General features: G+C 47.9%; 1 protein-coding gene across 1 annotated transcript; it reads right to left on the bottom strand.

Annotated features, from left to right (window-relative positions):
• Window positions 1–759: 759 nt before the first annotated feature.
• On the bottom strand, window positions 760–12,862 carry PROKR1 (prokineticin receptor 1). Its single transcript, XM_025354615.1, has 3 exons — window positions 12,604–12,862; window positions 10,145–10,789; window positions 760–1,734 (listed from the first exon to the last, which is right to left on the bottom strand). Exons 2-3 carry the CDS (start codon window positions 10,627–10,629, stop codon window positions 1,038–1,040), a joined length of 1,182 nt encoding a protein of 393 aa, XP_025210400.1. The 5' UTR covers window positions 10,630–10,789; window positions 12,604–12,862; the 3' UTR covers window positions 760–1,037.
• Window positions 12,863–14,577: the final 1,715 nt, after the last annotated feature.

The following is a 14,577-nucleotide window of genomic DNA, read 5'->3' as shown; positions in this document are numbered from 1 at the left end:
AGATTCTATGCTTCATAAGCATGGAGGCATGAGAGGGAAGGGAAGGACTTAAGGGAAGTGTAATTGGTCCAAACGAAATAACAGGTGGGAACCCTGTCATCTGTATACCTGGAGAGCCTGAGCCCCTGCCGCACCTGAACCGCACTGAGCCTCGCATGTTTCCAGTTTTGCCTTCCTGTTTCAACTCTCCTCCACTTGCATCTCCCTCCTCACTGAAGGCAAAAAGTCCATGGAGCCAGGGGACACGCCTACCCTGAATCCAGGCTTCCCCCTCTAGACTTACTCCAGGTACCCAGAACCCCGTAATTCCCTGTCCAAATGGCATCCTGGGTCTATGTGTCTTCTTCCCCAAGCCAGTCCTTCTGATGAAGAGCCTTACCACCTATGTGCAGACCTCTGGGCCTGAGGGTGGCCATAGAGCAGTGTGGGAGGAAGAGTTTGCACAGAACTTGACCATGAATACTGGAATGTCCATGCACATGCATGCAAGGCCCCTCGCCATGAGAGATGAGAGAAGGGCTGCACAAGGAGCTTAGAGTCTCTTTCACATTCTCGCTCCAGTCTTGCAAATGTTAGGCATGAACTCCAGCTGAAGAATATGCCCAGAGATGGGCCAGATCGGTGTGTGATGAGTAGGTGGATGGCCCAGAGATACCCTCACACTGCGAACACATGTACTGCAATCCTAGATACCTACTCCAGTTCTTTTGTGGAAACTCCCTTATTTCTATCTACACCACAACATTTTCCTCTGTTTAATTCCAATTTCATTTTGCCAACTAATGTCATCAGCATATATAGGTCTTACCAGTACCTACTGGTGTGCAAATTAGACATTCAACAAATGCCACTATTGATAGTGTCTGGTCACATGCATTTTAGAAACTCTGAGCTCCTTGAAAACATGGTTCACAGAGTGGTCCATTTACTCTGCCCTCTGCCGCAAACAAAAAGTCCCAGGTTGATGTGCATCCAAGCACACTAGTCAGTGTCCGCAGGACCCTGACTTGTGCTTAAACTTTGCAAAGTCCAGGGGGTTATTTTAGTCTGATGCAGTCCACCTCTTCAGTGGCAGGCATCCCGATTGTCTTGAGGTCCAGGTCTGCACTGGACTTACCGCCATTGTAAGAAGCCTTCCAGTGGAGCAGCATGATCTTTTTGAAGTACTTGACGGTGTTGTTCTTGACTGTCACGAAGCACAGGGTGTTGATCATGCTGTTGCTCATGGCGATGCACTCGACGATGTAGAAGGCAGTGAGGTAGTGCTTCTCCTTCACGAACACGGTGGGGAAGAAGTCGCGCACGATGGTGAAGCCGTAGAAGGGCGCCCAGCACAGCACGTAGGCGGTGAGGATGCACATAAGCACCAAGACCGTCTTCCTGCGGCAGCGCAGCCTCTTGCGGATCTGCTCGGTCTGGAATCCAGGGACCGCCTTGAACCAGAGCTCCCGGGAGATCCTGGCATAGCACAGGGTCATGGTGAACACGGGGCCCACGAACTCAATGCCAAAGATAAAGAGGAAGTAGGACTTGTAGTACAGCTGCTGGTCAACAGGCCAGATCTGGCCGCAGAAGATCTTTTCCTGGCTCCTGACAATGAGGAGCACCGTCTCGGTGGTGAAGTAGGCGGAAGGGATGGCGATCAGGATGGACACCGTCCACACCAAGGCAATCAGGCCAGTGGCTGTTTGGCACTTCATCCGTGGTCTCAGCGGGTGGACAATAGCCAGATACCTAGGGCAAGAACACAAGTGGAGGCAGCCACTGTGAGAAAGAAGTGCTGGATAATTTTTTTTTTTTTTTTTTTTGAAACAGAGTTTTGCTCTGTCACCCAGGCTGGAGTGCAGTGAGTGCAGTGGTATGATCATAGCTCACTGCAGCCTCGAACTCCTAGGCCCAAGCAATCCTCCCACCTCAGCCTCCCAAGTAGCTGGGACTAGAGGTGCAATGCACCACCCGCGCTAATTTTTTTTCATTATTTTTTGTAGAGGCAGAGTCTCCGTATGCTGCCCAGGCTAGTCTCAAACCCCTGGGCTCAAGCAAATCTGCTATTTCATTTTGCAACAGTCTAAGGAGCAACCAAATGGTATGTGTGGAGGAAACTCCCAGTGGTACGTGGGCTTCCGCAAAAGGCCAACTTGAAGCAAACCCCAGGGTCATCTCTAATTAGCTGTGCAACCTCAGCCAAGTTTTGTTGATGCACTCTGACCCTTAGTTTCCTTATCTGCAAAAGTTTTGTTGGCTGTTAAATATTAAATGTGATAATGTATGCACTGTGCCTGGCACAGTTTTAAACCTAATATGTACTCAAAATGATAACAATTAGTATTAAATATAATAATTCCTCCCATCGGTTTCTAGCCTGGCACTGTTCCCAGCTCCTTCCTGTTCTTGGGCTGTTCATTCTAATTACCTCTCAGTTTAGAGCTAAAAGGGCAAGATAATTCAACAAGTTGGGAGAATCTGCCCTTTCCAATGGAAACAGTGGGCAAAGGTTTTTCTTCATTCCACATTCTAAAAACTGTTGCTTTGCATGCAGAGGAGGAAAAGCTTGTGGCCATGTGTCTCATTTTCAGGTGGAAAAATGGAAGGCAGTGAGAGATGAATGACTTTCTCAAGGTCACAGACCACAGGACCCTTCCTTGATAGAAAACATTTAACCCTACCTCACAGAGTTGATGTGAAAATCAATTGAGAATATACACGAATGTACTTTTTTTTTTAACCGCAAAGCATCAGACAGTGAAAAGACACTGCTTTTGTCCTTTCAAAAAAAAAAAAAAAGAAAACCCACATTGCTGTTACCACAGTGGTCCAGAAACAGAGAGAGCCCTTTCTAGGGGGAATGTGAGTCATTGTGCGGCATGAGAGCTGATAGCCTCTTTCCCAGAGAGAATGCACACAGCTTATGCAGAGAGCTCTGGTTTCCTGGAAGACATCCTGTGGCTGGCAGGGGGTGGAAGTTGGGGAAAGAGAGAGATGGGGAGTGAAGTGGGAGGGGATTGATTGGTCAACACTAGAAACAAACACGGTCTCACGTGTCCAGAACTTATCCCAGGTAGAGCCCAGAGCAAATGTGACCAGGGCCTGAAGGAAGGCCAAACCAGCTCTGTTTCCTTTGAAACCAATCCTTATGAAGTCATCTTTCTTGGAATTTTGATTTGAAGAGAGGTTCATTCTTACTTATTTTTTTTTTCCTGATTGTATTTCTGCTCTTTCTGTCCCTCCCTCACAGCCTGGGCACTCAAGCCTATTGAGCATCCTTTAGAGAGTTGGCAGGAGTAAGCCTCTAGCTCTCTTCTAGCCCCCAGAGGTTAGATGAAGTAGGATGGGTTGCGCCCACTCTGGACACCCGCTGACTGCCATCCCTGGCACTCTAGCCAATCTCCCAAGTGCCAGAAGTAAAAAGGGAAATGTCTGCAGGGTATTGGCAATGCCATTGTCAATGCACGAGAGTGAGCCCTTCATTAAGACCTCTGATGTAACCAGAGCCTCAAACTAGCCCTGACTCACAATGAAAATGGAGAGTTTAGACCTTCTGCTCTCATTGGCTCCATTGCTCTCTGCCTACCCCGCCACATTCTGCTGATTACTCTGACAAAGAAATTTCCTATTTCATATTTATTCCCTATAAGAATTTTCACCACATAATTCCATTCCTTTTCCCGATAGTAGCTACCTAAGCCTTTATGATGCTTCAGACAGAGTGTGTTTTCAATAAACATATGGGAGAGAACACCGACCTAAGACTCAGAAGACCACAAGTCTAATCCCAGGTTTGCCAGAAAGTTGCTCTATGAATCTGAGTCATTTTTCTTATCCCTATAGGTTCACTTCCCTCATCTATAAAATAGGAATATTACCTAGATACTATGAGGCTCCAATGAGACACTGCACATAGCATCAGTAAGCTATTAATATACAAGGAATTACTAACATTTTAAAATGTATTTTTTCCCAGAGCTATTCTGTATACACAGCAATTTTCCTTTACCTGTTATTGGCAAATACTCTATTTGCAAGTCCTCTCCTACTTTCTATTTTATAGGATAAACTCTATACATCAAAACTAATCTTCAGGGTAATCTGTGACTACCTATCAGATAGTTATTTCATTCTGAGTCTCTCTGACATCACCCCAACTCCATCCCCAGGATTAGTGCCATGAGCTGTGTGGGAGGCATTCCTGGTATATTTACAAATAGGCAAATTGCGGAAAACTGTTTCAAGGATTTCCATCAGCATTGGCGATGCTAGGACCAGAACTCCAGACCTCTAGCATTAGTAATGCTATGTTTGCTTATGTTTATAAAGAAGTTTACAATTTACAGCGCATTTTCAAATCCACTTTTTCACTAGATAATTCCAACCCTATTAAATAAGTAAGACAGTGACGATGTCCACTTTATAGATGAGAAAACTGAGGCTTGGGGAAGTTAACCTGCCAAAAAGCCACACAACTAGATATCAACAGAACAATGACTCAGACCCACATCTTTCTGCAAATCCAGTGGCCTCTCTGAATGCTTTTTACCTCCTCCTTTTTTCAGCCAAGAGCAAACGATGCCCCCTCCTCTTGCCTTCCTGGCATCCCAGCAGCCCTTCTCCTCTTTCCTGTCCATCACAGTTGGTTTCTAACTATTGGTGTTCCAAAAAGGGGTCTGACATGCGGCAGCCGCTTTTCTCTGCTTATGAGTATGTCCTTGGCTTGCCCTGTGTGTCTGCCACTACAGTGGCTTAGGTCCAGATTCACGTAGAGCTAACAGTTCCCAGAGAACAAGGAATAAAGGCTGCTAGACAAAGAGATGGTCCAGGCAATAATTGTGATAACAATGGGCTGGAAAAGAAGTATTTGGGCTCTGTCTCTCTTCCCAGGACCAAGTCCCGGATCAAGTCATGGTAACAGTGGTCCCAGCAGCTACTAGGCTAGTCATGGGATGGGCAGAGACAACACAACCCAATCGTCAGGCCAGTGGCCCTGACTAATGAGCTCACCAGGAGGCTTCTGTGCTTCCTAAGGTTGGGCAAGATTATTCAGGCCTTAGCTTCATCAAGACAGAAGAAGAGAGCTTCTTCACAGGTACATAGACTGGCCAGTTTCCTCAGCATTCTGGGTAAAAGAGAAATTCCCTGGAGCCCCCACATGCTGTGGGATCTTAGTGTCTACACATTAAAAGGAAACCCAGACCTGTGGCTCGGGCGGAGGTCTCTCATGATGCATTTTTTTTTAAGACAGGGTATTGCTCTGTCACCCAAGCTGGCTGGAGTGCAGTGGCACAACAGCTCACTGCAGCCTCTATCTCCTGGGCCCAGTGGTTCCTCCCACCCCAGCCTCCTGAGTAGCTGGGACTACAGGCACATGCCACCATGCCTGGTAAATTCACAGACAGTAAAAGGTTATAAAAGAAGTAAGACACAATCACAGCTCTTGAGGGGCTGACCATCTGGAGTTGCAGGTAGGATGGGACCAGGGAGAACTAGCACTTACAAACCCTATTAAATTCACATTAGTCACTGTTAATCTTATTAAATCCACATTAGTTTTTTTTTGTAGAGACAGGATCTCTCTGTGTTGCCCAGGCTGATCTCGAACCCTGAGCTCAAGGGATCTACCTGCCTAGGGTTCCCAAAGTGCTAGGATTACGGGCATGAGCCATCGCAGCTGGCCTCATGATCTTTTTTAGTTTCCTGCTTCCCTCAGGTCTGACTCCCTCTGCCTAGCCGTTGAGACCTTCTGAAATAGATCCTATTCTTTCTGATCTCTATTGTCCTTCTGTTTCTTACCCACGCCCGACATCCCTCTCTAAGGTACCTCAAACTCACCTCAGGCATTCCCACCTCTAGGCTTTTCCGAACACTGTTTTACTCACTCTCTTGGGAAAACTTGTCTCTCCTTTGTTGATCTTCATTTGTTGAAGGACACTTAGAAGTCCACCTCCTGCATGAAGCCTCCTCTGACTACTCTGGTACATAATGATCTTACTCTTCTCTAAATTTTCCTTCAAATTTATCCCTTACTTATTCCTTAACTGTTTTGTAAGTGCTAGTTCTCCCTGGTCCCATCCTACCTGCAACTCCAGATGGTCAGCCTCTCAAGAGCTGTGATTGTGTCTTACTTCTTTTATAACCTTTTGCTGTCTGTGAATTCTGGGCACCTAATAGGGTTTTTGTGCAATTTCACCCTCATCGAGTGCCTGGCACTGGGTGAATACACATGTAAAAAGTTGGCTGGACACAGTGGCTCACACCTGTAATCCCAACACTTTGGGAGGTAGGGGTACAAGAATCACTTGAGACTAGTTCAAGACTAGCCTGGGCAGCATAGCAAGATCCCATCTCTAAAAAATTTTTTTTTAAATAAAAAAGCCATGGTGACAGTTCTTACAAAGATTGCAACATTTTTTGGGGAAACAGGACATAAATGTGTTTAACCCTGAGACCGGGAAGCAGTCTGGGGCTAGATAATAAAAGTTTGGAAGAACAGATGAAAGGGTTTGAGCCATACTTTGTAGACAATGGAGTTATTAGAGGTCTTTTAAGCAAGAGAGGGGAGACATGTACAAGACAGAAGATTAATTTGGCTGCAGCCTTGCTTACTTCCCTCGGCCCACATGGGGCCTTCTCTCTGTTCCTCTGTTCATAGAACTCGTCTGGTTTGTTCCTGCCTCTGGGGCTTTGCACTTACAATCCCCCTTGTCTGGGATGCTTGCTCCCTGTCTTCCCAAGGCAGGCTGTTTCCCCCTGCATCATTCATAAGCCAGTTCAAAGGCCACTCCTCGGAGACCCTTCTCTTGACTACTCACCTAGAATAGGCCCCACCTAGATTCACTCTCAACATTTTACGTGTGTGCTTGCTTTTTGTTCAGAGTATTTCTTGCTTCTGAAATTACCTTCCTCTTTTGTTTGCCTGACTGGATCTCTCTCTATCCCTTGGGTATAAGCTCCAGGAAAGCAAGGAGTTTTTTTGTCTTGTTCACTGTCGTATCTCCAGTGCTTGCAATAGCATCTGTCACATCATAGTTACTCTATAAAAATGCATTGTTTAAATGAATGAATGAATGAAAGCTTCGGATGGATTGTCAGGGGAGTAGAGTCGACAGATGGGGAGATCCAAGAAACACTGAAGGCAGGAAGACCAAGAGGAGACTAGGATACCAGCCCTAATGAACAAATGGGTATTGCCAAGACCTGGAAGTTGAATGAATGCTGGTGAAGAAGGGAGAGCAGCCGGGGCAAAGGAGACTTTCTTCTAGGCTAGATGCCTGGGAGAACAATGGAACCAATAATATAAATAAATACAAGCAGGTAGATGATAAATAGTTTTGTTCTAGCATTTTGTAGAAATCTTGTATTTTTTAAAAACCACATAATAAAAACAATAATTTCAACGAAAACAAAGGGGTTAGTGTATCAGAAATGTTCATTAGTTTATCTGCTTTTTTGCTGTAGACGTTCCTATAAGGGTTAATTTAAGAATTAAGAATTATCACATCCACTGTTTATTTATTGCTTACTGTTTTAAATATTGTTCTAAGCAATTAAATATATCATTTCATTTAATCCTCAAAGCAACCCAATACAATAGGCTTTCTTTTTATCCTCATTTTATAGGCGATAAAACGGAGGCAGAGAGAGGCCAAATAACTAACAGAAGACCCAACACACAATACAGCCAGAATTTAAACTCAGGCAGAATAACTGCTAACATGGCTACAGAAGTTTCATTAAACAAAAATAAAGGCATTTTTACAACTAAGTGTATTTGTTATAAACCGAGATAAAAATTAGTTGCTCCCAACTGATCAAATCCTGAACAACACATGAGACCAGAGAAAAATTAATGATTCCTAGACCACAATTTAGATGGTAACAACACATACACATAAAAATAATTGAAGAAAAGATCACAAACATCAATAAAAGAATGGGCATTGGAGCAGCCGTTTATCCGCCAAGACCACTGGGCAGCCCCGTGAAGGTCCACGGTGCTTTCCTCGAGGTCTGGGTACAAGCTTCCAGTCATAACCCCACTCAACCATAGCAGCCCCCACGGTGCAAAGCATGTTTTCTAATTCATCTTTATTATTGTATCTGATTTCCGTTGTGTAAACACACTGCAAGAGAAAAGCTTGCAGTATTTCAGACAAGCTCTGTTTGGTATGAAAGGAGGTTATGAGCTTGAAGAATTTCAGTAGATGGAGACTGACTGGTTGACATCGATATCATTCTTACATGTTCCAAATAACTCAATGCCCCTTAGTGTATCCCGGCTTCCTTTCCCCTTGAAGCTACTTCCTCCTACCATTGTTACTCCGTACAAGTGGTAAAATGGATCTCATCCAGGGAATAGGGTCCCACTCCACAGGAGGCACCCTGCCCCACTTTTAGTAGCTGAGCACATGTAGTTTCTTGCTAGTATGAAACTTCAGGAAATGACTCTGTATGCTTTGTCCTGTTCATGGGCTAAGAGAGAAGGTGGCGGCTTCTATTTTCAGAAAAGTTCAGAGACAAAGTCCCTGGAGCTCTTCCTTGGCAGCTCTGAAGGGAACCTAGGAGGCAGATACTCTACTTGACTGCTCTCCTCCTGCTCCTTCTGTGGGTTCACCTGGGATCCTTGCCCAGGTAAATGAAAAGCCGCAGGACTCTGTGATTCAGTGGAGGGAATGTGGCCAAGGAGAAGTAGCGTTCTGCAAGGATCTACGGGGACAGACCAAGGGCTATGTACGCTGCTAACTCCCCGATGTCCTTCCCTGGAGAAGGGAGGCAGAGGTTCCACCCCTCGGCGGTTTTACAGACAGAGGCTCCTTGGCAACCCCCTTTTCTCAGGTTATCCTTTTCGGTCATCTCACCCCTGCTCGCCCTGCCTGTGGTCTCAGAAAACAAGCCTTCTTAGCTGTGCTCCTCTCTGGAACAGCGTCCTGACTGTGAGGGCCAGGTCAAACCCCCTCAGATCCCCGAGGCCAGAGAACAGGGAGAGCATGTACGCCTCAGGCTCTCTGGGTTAAGGGACAGAGACAGGCTGTTCAGATCCAAGTACACAGAGGCCTGATTTGATCCTCAGGGTAATTGTCTCTAGACTGTAACCAGGTGCTTTGTAATGACAGTCCAACTGTGGGCAGAGGAGCTAGCAAAGATTGTCCCCCAAGGAACAAAGACCAGCCTGGCCCATTAGCACAAGTTTACACTAAAGGAAGAGACTAAGTTGAAGGAAGACATGCAGGGGCTGCTCTTCCTGATTTTATTTGTGATCACCAGAAACAGTTCTTCTGCACTATCTGTGCAAATGGACTAAAAGGTACAAAGTGATTAATGCAACAACAAAAAGTAAATAAGCACATGTTCTCTTTTTCTTTTCAAAACAAATCCTTCAATCTTTTTTATTTATTTATTTATTTATTTTTTAGAGACAAGGTCTCCCTCTGTCACCCAGGCTGGAGTGCAGTGGCATGAACATAGCTCACTACAGCCTGGAACTCCTGGGCTCAAGTGATCCTCCTGCCTCAGCCTCCCAACTAGCTAGGACTATAGGCACTCACCATCACACCCAGCTAATTTTTTTATTTTTTCAAAAGATGAGGTCTGGATATGTTACCCATGCTGGTCTCGAACTCCTGGCCTCAAATGCTCCTCCTGCCTCAGACTCCCAAAGTGCTGGGATTATAGGCTTGAACTATTTACCACAGCCAGCCACAAATTCTTGAATCTTATTTAAAAACAGATGATGCTAGAAGGTCATATGTTAGTAGAGGAAGTCTTGATGAGATAGAAACCTCCTTCAAGATTTCCAAGTTGACTCAAGAGGTAACTGCCTGGAGCTTAAAGTGTTCCTCAGTATCTCCTCTTACCTGTCTACTCTAGACCTTGAAAGGTATAACATCTAGGAAAACATCCATAGCAGGGAAGACCAAAAGCTTCCCATCACCCAACTCTAGAGGGCTCTGCTGCCTTCTGTCTGAACAAAGCTGGAAAAGGAGAACTCTTCTCACTGTCAGTCAATGGGCAAGCTTTTGAGTCCCCCATGCATCTACATCTAGGGTGAATAGAGACACCTCTCATCAATCTGCAACTGCAGTACAGGAGGGGGCAATTCCAATGCTCCTTCCTCCCTGACTGCCTTTGTTGCCCCCACTGCTGCTGCACTCACCTGTCAATGGCAATGGCCAGCAGGGCATTGGTGGAGACATAGAGAGAGACAGTGCGCAGGTAGTTGACAGAGGTGCACAGGACGTGGCCGTGCTCCCAGGAGAGCTGGCGCACCACATAGTAGTCCATCTCAAATGGGCAGCAGACAATGGCCACCAGGAAATCCGAGATGGCCAGGTTGGCGATGAGCAGGTTGGTGAGATTGCGCAGTTTCTTGTAGCGGACCAGGGCAGCGATAAAGACGAAGTTGCCAATGCCACAGACCAGCATGATGCCCACCAGGGCCATCCCAATGACAATCTTGGCAGCAAAGAACGTCCGGGAATTGGTCACATCCTCATCTTCATCCAAAGGCATATCATAGTCACCATAGCTGAAGTTGAATGGGAAGGAAGCGGCATGGGCTCCATGAGGGTTGAGCGCAGAAAGGAAGCTGGTGGAGGTGTTGGTGGCATTGTCATCCATGAACCCCATGGTGGTCTCCATCTGGCCAGGTGGTGCTGTGAGCAACACTGCTCAGAATTCCCCGGGGCAATGTCTGCAAGGCTGATATCACCCCTCTCTGCTATCAGCCAGCTCTCCATTAATGAGTCAGAATGTCTCTGCCAGCATCTTTGGGGTATGGTGTCTGAGCTCCATTCTAAACCTTTGAAAGACATACAAACAGTTGGCTACATGTTGGAGTAAAGCTGGCCAAATTTAAAACCACCCTGTAACCTAGGCAGACCTATTAGCTACCTGCCCAGAGTGAATATAGGGTGATGGAGTAGAAATAAAGGAACCAATGGGAGAAAATGAAGGAAAACCACATGCATTGAACATAGGGAAGGGTGGATTGCTATAGAGACAATCAGGCACTGGCTCAGTTGATTTCTATTCCACTGAAGACTCAGAAATGTTGCACCTTTTCTCAAGGACAAAAGTTGGGAGTGTGGGGAGGCTGAAGAGTAAGAAATTACTTTAAATGCTCTTTAAGAGGGAGGGCTTTCAGACAAGCCTGTCTGCTCTCCTTGCTCTTCTGGCAAAACATGGCTCTAAAATCACGAGCCATAGAACAGCCACCTTCCTCTCTCTTTGCTGGACTTCGTGTTCCCACATCAGAACCTGCTGTGACCCTAGAAACTGGAAACAGCATTTATGAAGGTCTGTCCCCAGGCAGAAGCTGTAGGGTAAAGTCATAACCAAGTGATGAGAATGGGGACTCTAGAGCAAAATTTTTCCTTGGCTGGTTGAGTGTCCAGAGGTAAATAGCTTAAACACTCAGAGGTTCAACATCTGCCAGGCAGGAGATCAATAATGTCTGCACAGCCTGCAGCTCCCTGGAGGAGAGCGTTACACCCTAGAACTGCAAGGAGTTACTACTGAGCTCTCAGGCCTCCTCCGTCAGCTGCAAGGAAGGGGAGCGAAATCCTGATACAGGGACTCCACCACACCACATAATGGGGCAGGGGTGAGGGGTCTGGGGGAGTGTCAGCTGCCCTGGTGGGGACAGGGAGGCAGCCAGAGTCCCCCTATCCCCTGCCCTCTCCCTGCAGTCCCTCCCAAACCCTGAAGACATCAGACCAGCGAGTGAGACATAGAAGGAGAGCTGAGGTCTGGAGAGCACCCTAAAACAAATGTCAGGAGAACAGAGGGAAGAATGCAAGCCTGAGTTTCCTGGGAAAGGAAGATGAGAAAGATGCCCAGGACCCGACCTCCCCACCCCCAGGAAAGCCTGCTCTCCATATTCCTCCAAGCCAAAACATCTGGAGCCTGTCTTCTTGGGGCCAGGGTTAAAGTCCCTCTGTGCCCCAGCGAGGCTCAGCCCCACCGCTGCCTCTCCTTGCCTCTCTTTCCCAACTCCTTCCCCTGATTTTTTCCTTCCTCTGAGCTCTCAATTCTGTTTGGCTTAGCCCTTGCCCTCTGCCCCTGTCAGGGAGGAGAAGCAGAACTCAGCCGAAAGGAAGGAGGTGGGCAGGCTTGGAGCCCAGGCGGGACAGGCCCCACTCCTTGCAGGCCCCGTGGCTCACAGGGGCATGCCACTCCTGGAGGGGTACCCCTACAAGCATGCTACCTGAAGGCTCAAAGTAGTGTTTAAAAGCAAAGAATATAGAAACTTCGGGGGTGGAGAGGAGGGCGTCACGAGATTAAGGATGAATGTCCAGCCGTCTTTTCTCCTTTATTCTCACCGTTCAGAGAGGAACCCCAGTCCTACCCCCACCTGGTGACCTCTCGATCTCTGGGAGCCTCTCTCACAAACCCCTGCTGACAAGTCCCCCGCCTGCTCCCAACTTTCCCCCTGGAGCCTGGGCGGCTTCCCCTAAGGGCAGAGGAGGGGAAGCCTGGCTCTCCTGAAGAAATGCACAGGAATGAATCCCTTGCAAAGCCCCCTCTTCACTCAGAAGCCCCCGCACCCCACGGCCGCAGCCGGTGGAGCGCGGGGTCTCTGGAGCATCCTCCCCGGGAGGGCGGGCTCTGTACCTGCGGCATCGCGGAGCCCAGCGGGCAAGGTCCGGGTTTCTTATTCCGGGGCCGTAACAGGAGACGCTTCTCCCAGAAGCCGGCAGGCGGAGGGCAGGTCCCCGCTCCCTTCCTCCTCTGCTCGGGGCTCTCCCGGCTCTGGCTGGGGAGTTACGCTCTCGCCGCCGCTGCAGATCCCCCGGCCCTGCCCGCCCCGGACTCCCTGTCCCCGCCTCCGGTGGCCGTGGGGCGCCGAGGTGCGGGCTCCAGGCGAGGCGTGTCGGGGGTCGCCCGGGCCAGCGGGGCTGCGGAGGCCGGGATGGCCCTGGACGGGAGTGTCCGGAGCGCCCAGGCTGCCGCTCGCGACGAGGACGCGCGGGAGGGAGCCGGGCCAGGCGGGCGGCGCGTTGCCGGGCTCAGGCTTCGAAACGGCCGCCCGGGGCGGGAACGGGGCCGCTGGGGCTCCGGGCAGGGTTCTGCGTCAACCCCGAGCCGGGGGCACCCATGCGGGGCGGCTGTGCCCGCCTCGGGGCACCAGGCTCCTCGGCGGCTCACCTTGGCAGCCCAGCGCCGTCTGAGTGGGCGGATACGGCCCCACTCAGCCGCGAGCTTGCAAAGGACCGAGGAGCCTCCCCCGCTGTCCACACACCTCCTCAGGGGACACGCAAGGGCCGACCCCCACCTGGTCCCCTGGGCCAGCCTGACTGGACACCAAGGCAATCTTCGTTGCCAGCTGCCCTACCTCTCCGTAAAAGAGGCTCAGAGAAGTGCTTTCTAGAGAGCAAACAAGGGGGCGGGGTAGCACACTGGAGAGAGGAAGGACCCCCGCCCAGGGATGTCTGCTCAGAAGACTGGGACGGACAGCGCTGACTTACAGAGCACAGTTTACCTTTACAAGCCCATAGATTCCTCAAAAAATGAGGCATACAGTCCCGCAATCCCACTCCAAGGTATGTAACCCCAAACTATTGAAAGCAGGGACACACATACACCGATGTTCATGGCAGCACTATTCACAGTAACCAAAAGACAGAAACAACCCAAATGTCCATCAGCTAAGTGGATGAACAAAATACATATAGTATATGCACGCAATAGAATATTATTCAGCTATAAAAAGAAATGAAAACTGTTGGTGAGAATGTGGAGAAACTGGAACCCTGTGCACTGTTGGTAGGAAAGTAAAGTGGTGCAGCCACTGTAGAAAACAGTATAGTGTTTCCTTAAAAAATTAAAAAATACAATTACCATATGATCTAGTGTTTCCACTTCTGGCTGTCTAACCCAAAAAAATAAAAGCAAGGTGATATGGTTTGGCTGTGTCCCCACCCAAATCTCAGCTTGAATTGTATCTCCCAGAATTCCCATGTGTTGTGGGAGGGACCCAGGGAAAGGTAATTGAATCATGGGAGCTTGTTTTTCGCATGCTATTCTCATGATGGTGAACAAGTCTCATGAGATCCGATGGGTTTATCAGGGGTTTCCGCTTTTGCTTCTCCCTCATTTTTCTCTTGATGCCACCATGTAAGAAGTGCCTTTTGCTTCCCACCATGGTACTGAGGCCTCCCCAGCCATGTGGAACTGTAAGTCCAATTAAACCTCTTTTTGTTCCCAGTTTCCAGTATGTATTTATCAGCAGCATGAAAATGAACTAATACACAGGGTCTTAAAGGCATGTTTGTACATCCATGTTCATAGCAGCATTATTCACAATAGGGAAGACATGGAAACAATCCAAATGTCCATCAATGATAAAGGGATAAGCAAAATGCTCCACATATACACGTACACTTACATGGGAACTTCCAAAAATTTGTGGGAAAATGGAATTAAAAGATAAAAATAAAAATATATAAACTTTAGCTCTCAACATAAGCTCCACCACATTCAGGATGCTTTTGTGATGCTGCCAGCCATTTAGTCCATCCCTAAAGGACTGAGGATCCTGGGAATTTTTCTGTTTTATTTCTTTATTTTTAATTTTTTGTTGAAACA

Source organism: Theropithecus gelada, chromosome 13 (genome assembly GCF_003255815.1).
Source record: "Theropithecus gelada isolate Dixy chromosome 13, Tgel_1.0, whole genome shotgun sequence".
NCBI lineage: Eukaryota > Metazoa > Chordata > Mammalia > Primates > Cercopithecidae > Theropithecus > Theropithecus gelada.
The sequence above is the reverse complement of the archived record's forward strand: the minus strand, read 5'-3'. Positions and strand labels throughout refer to the sequence as shown.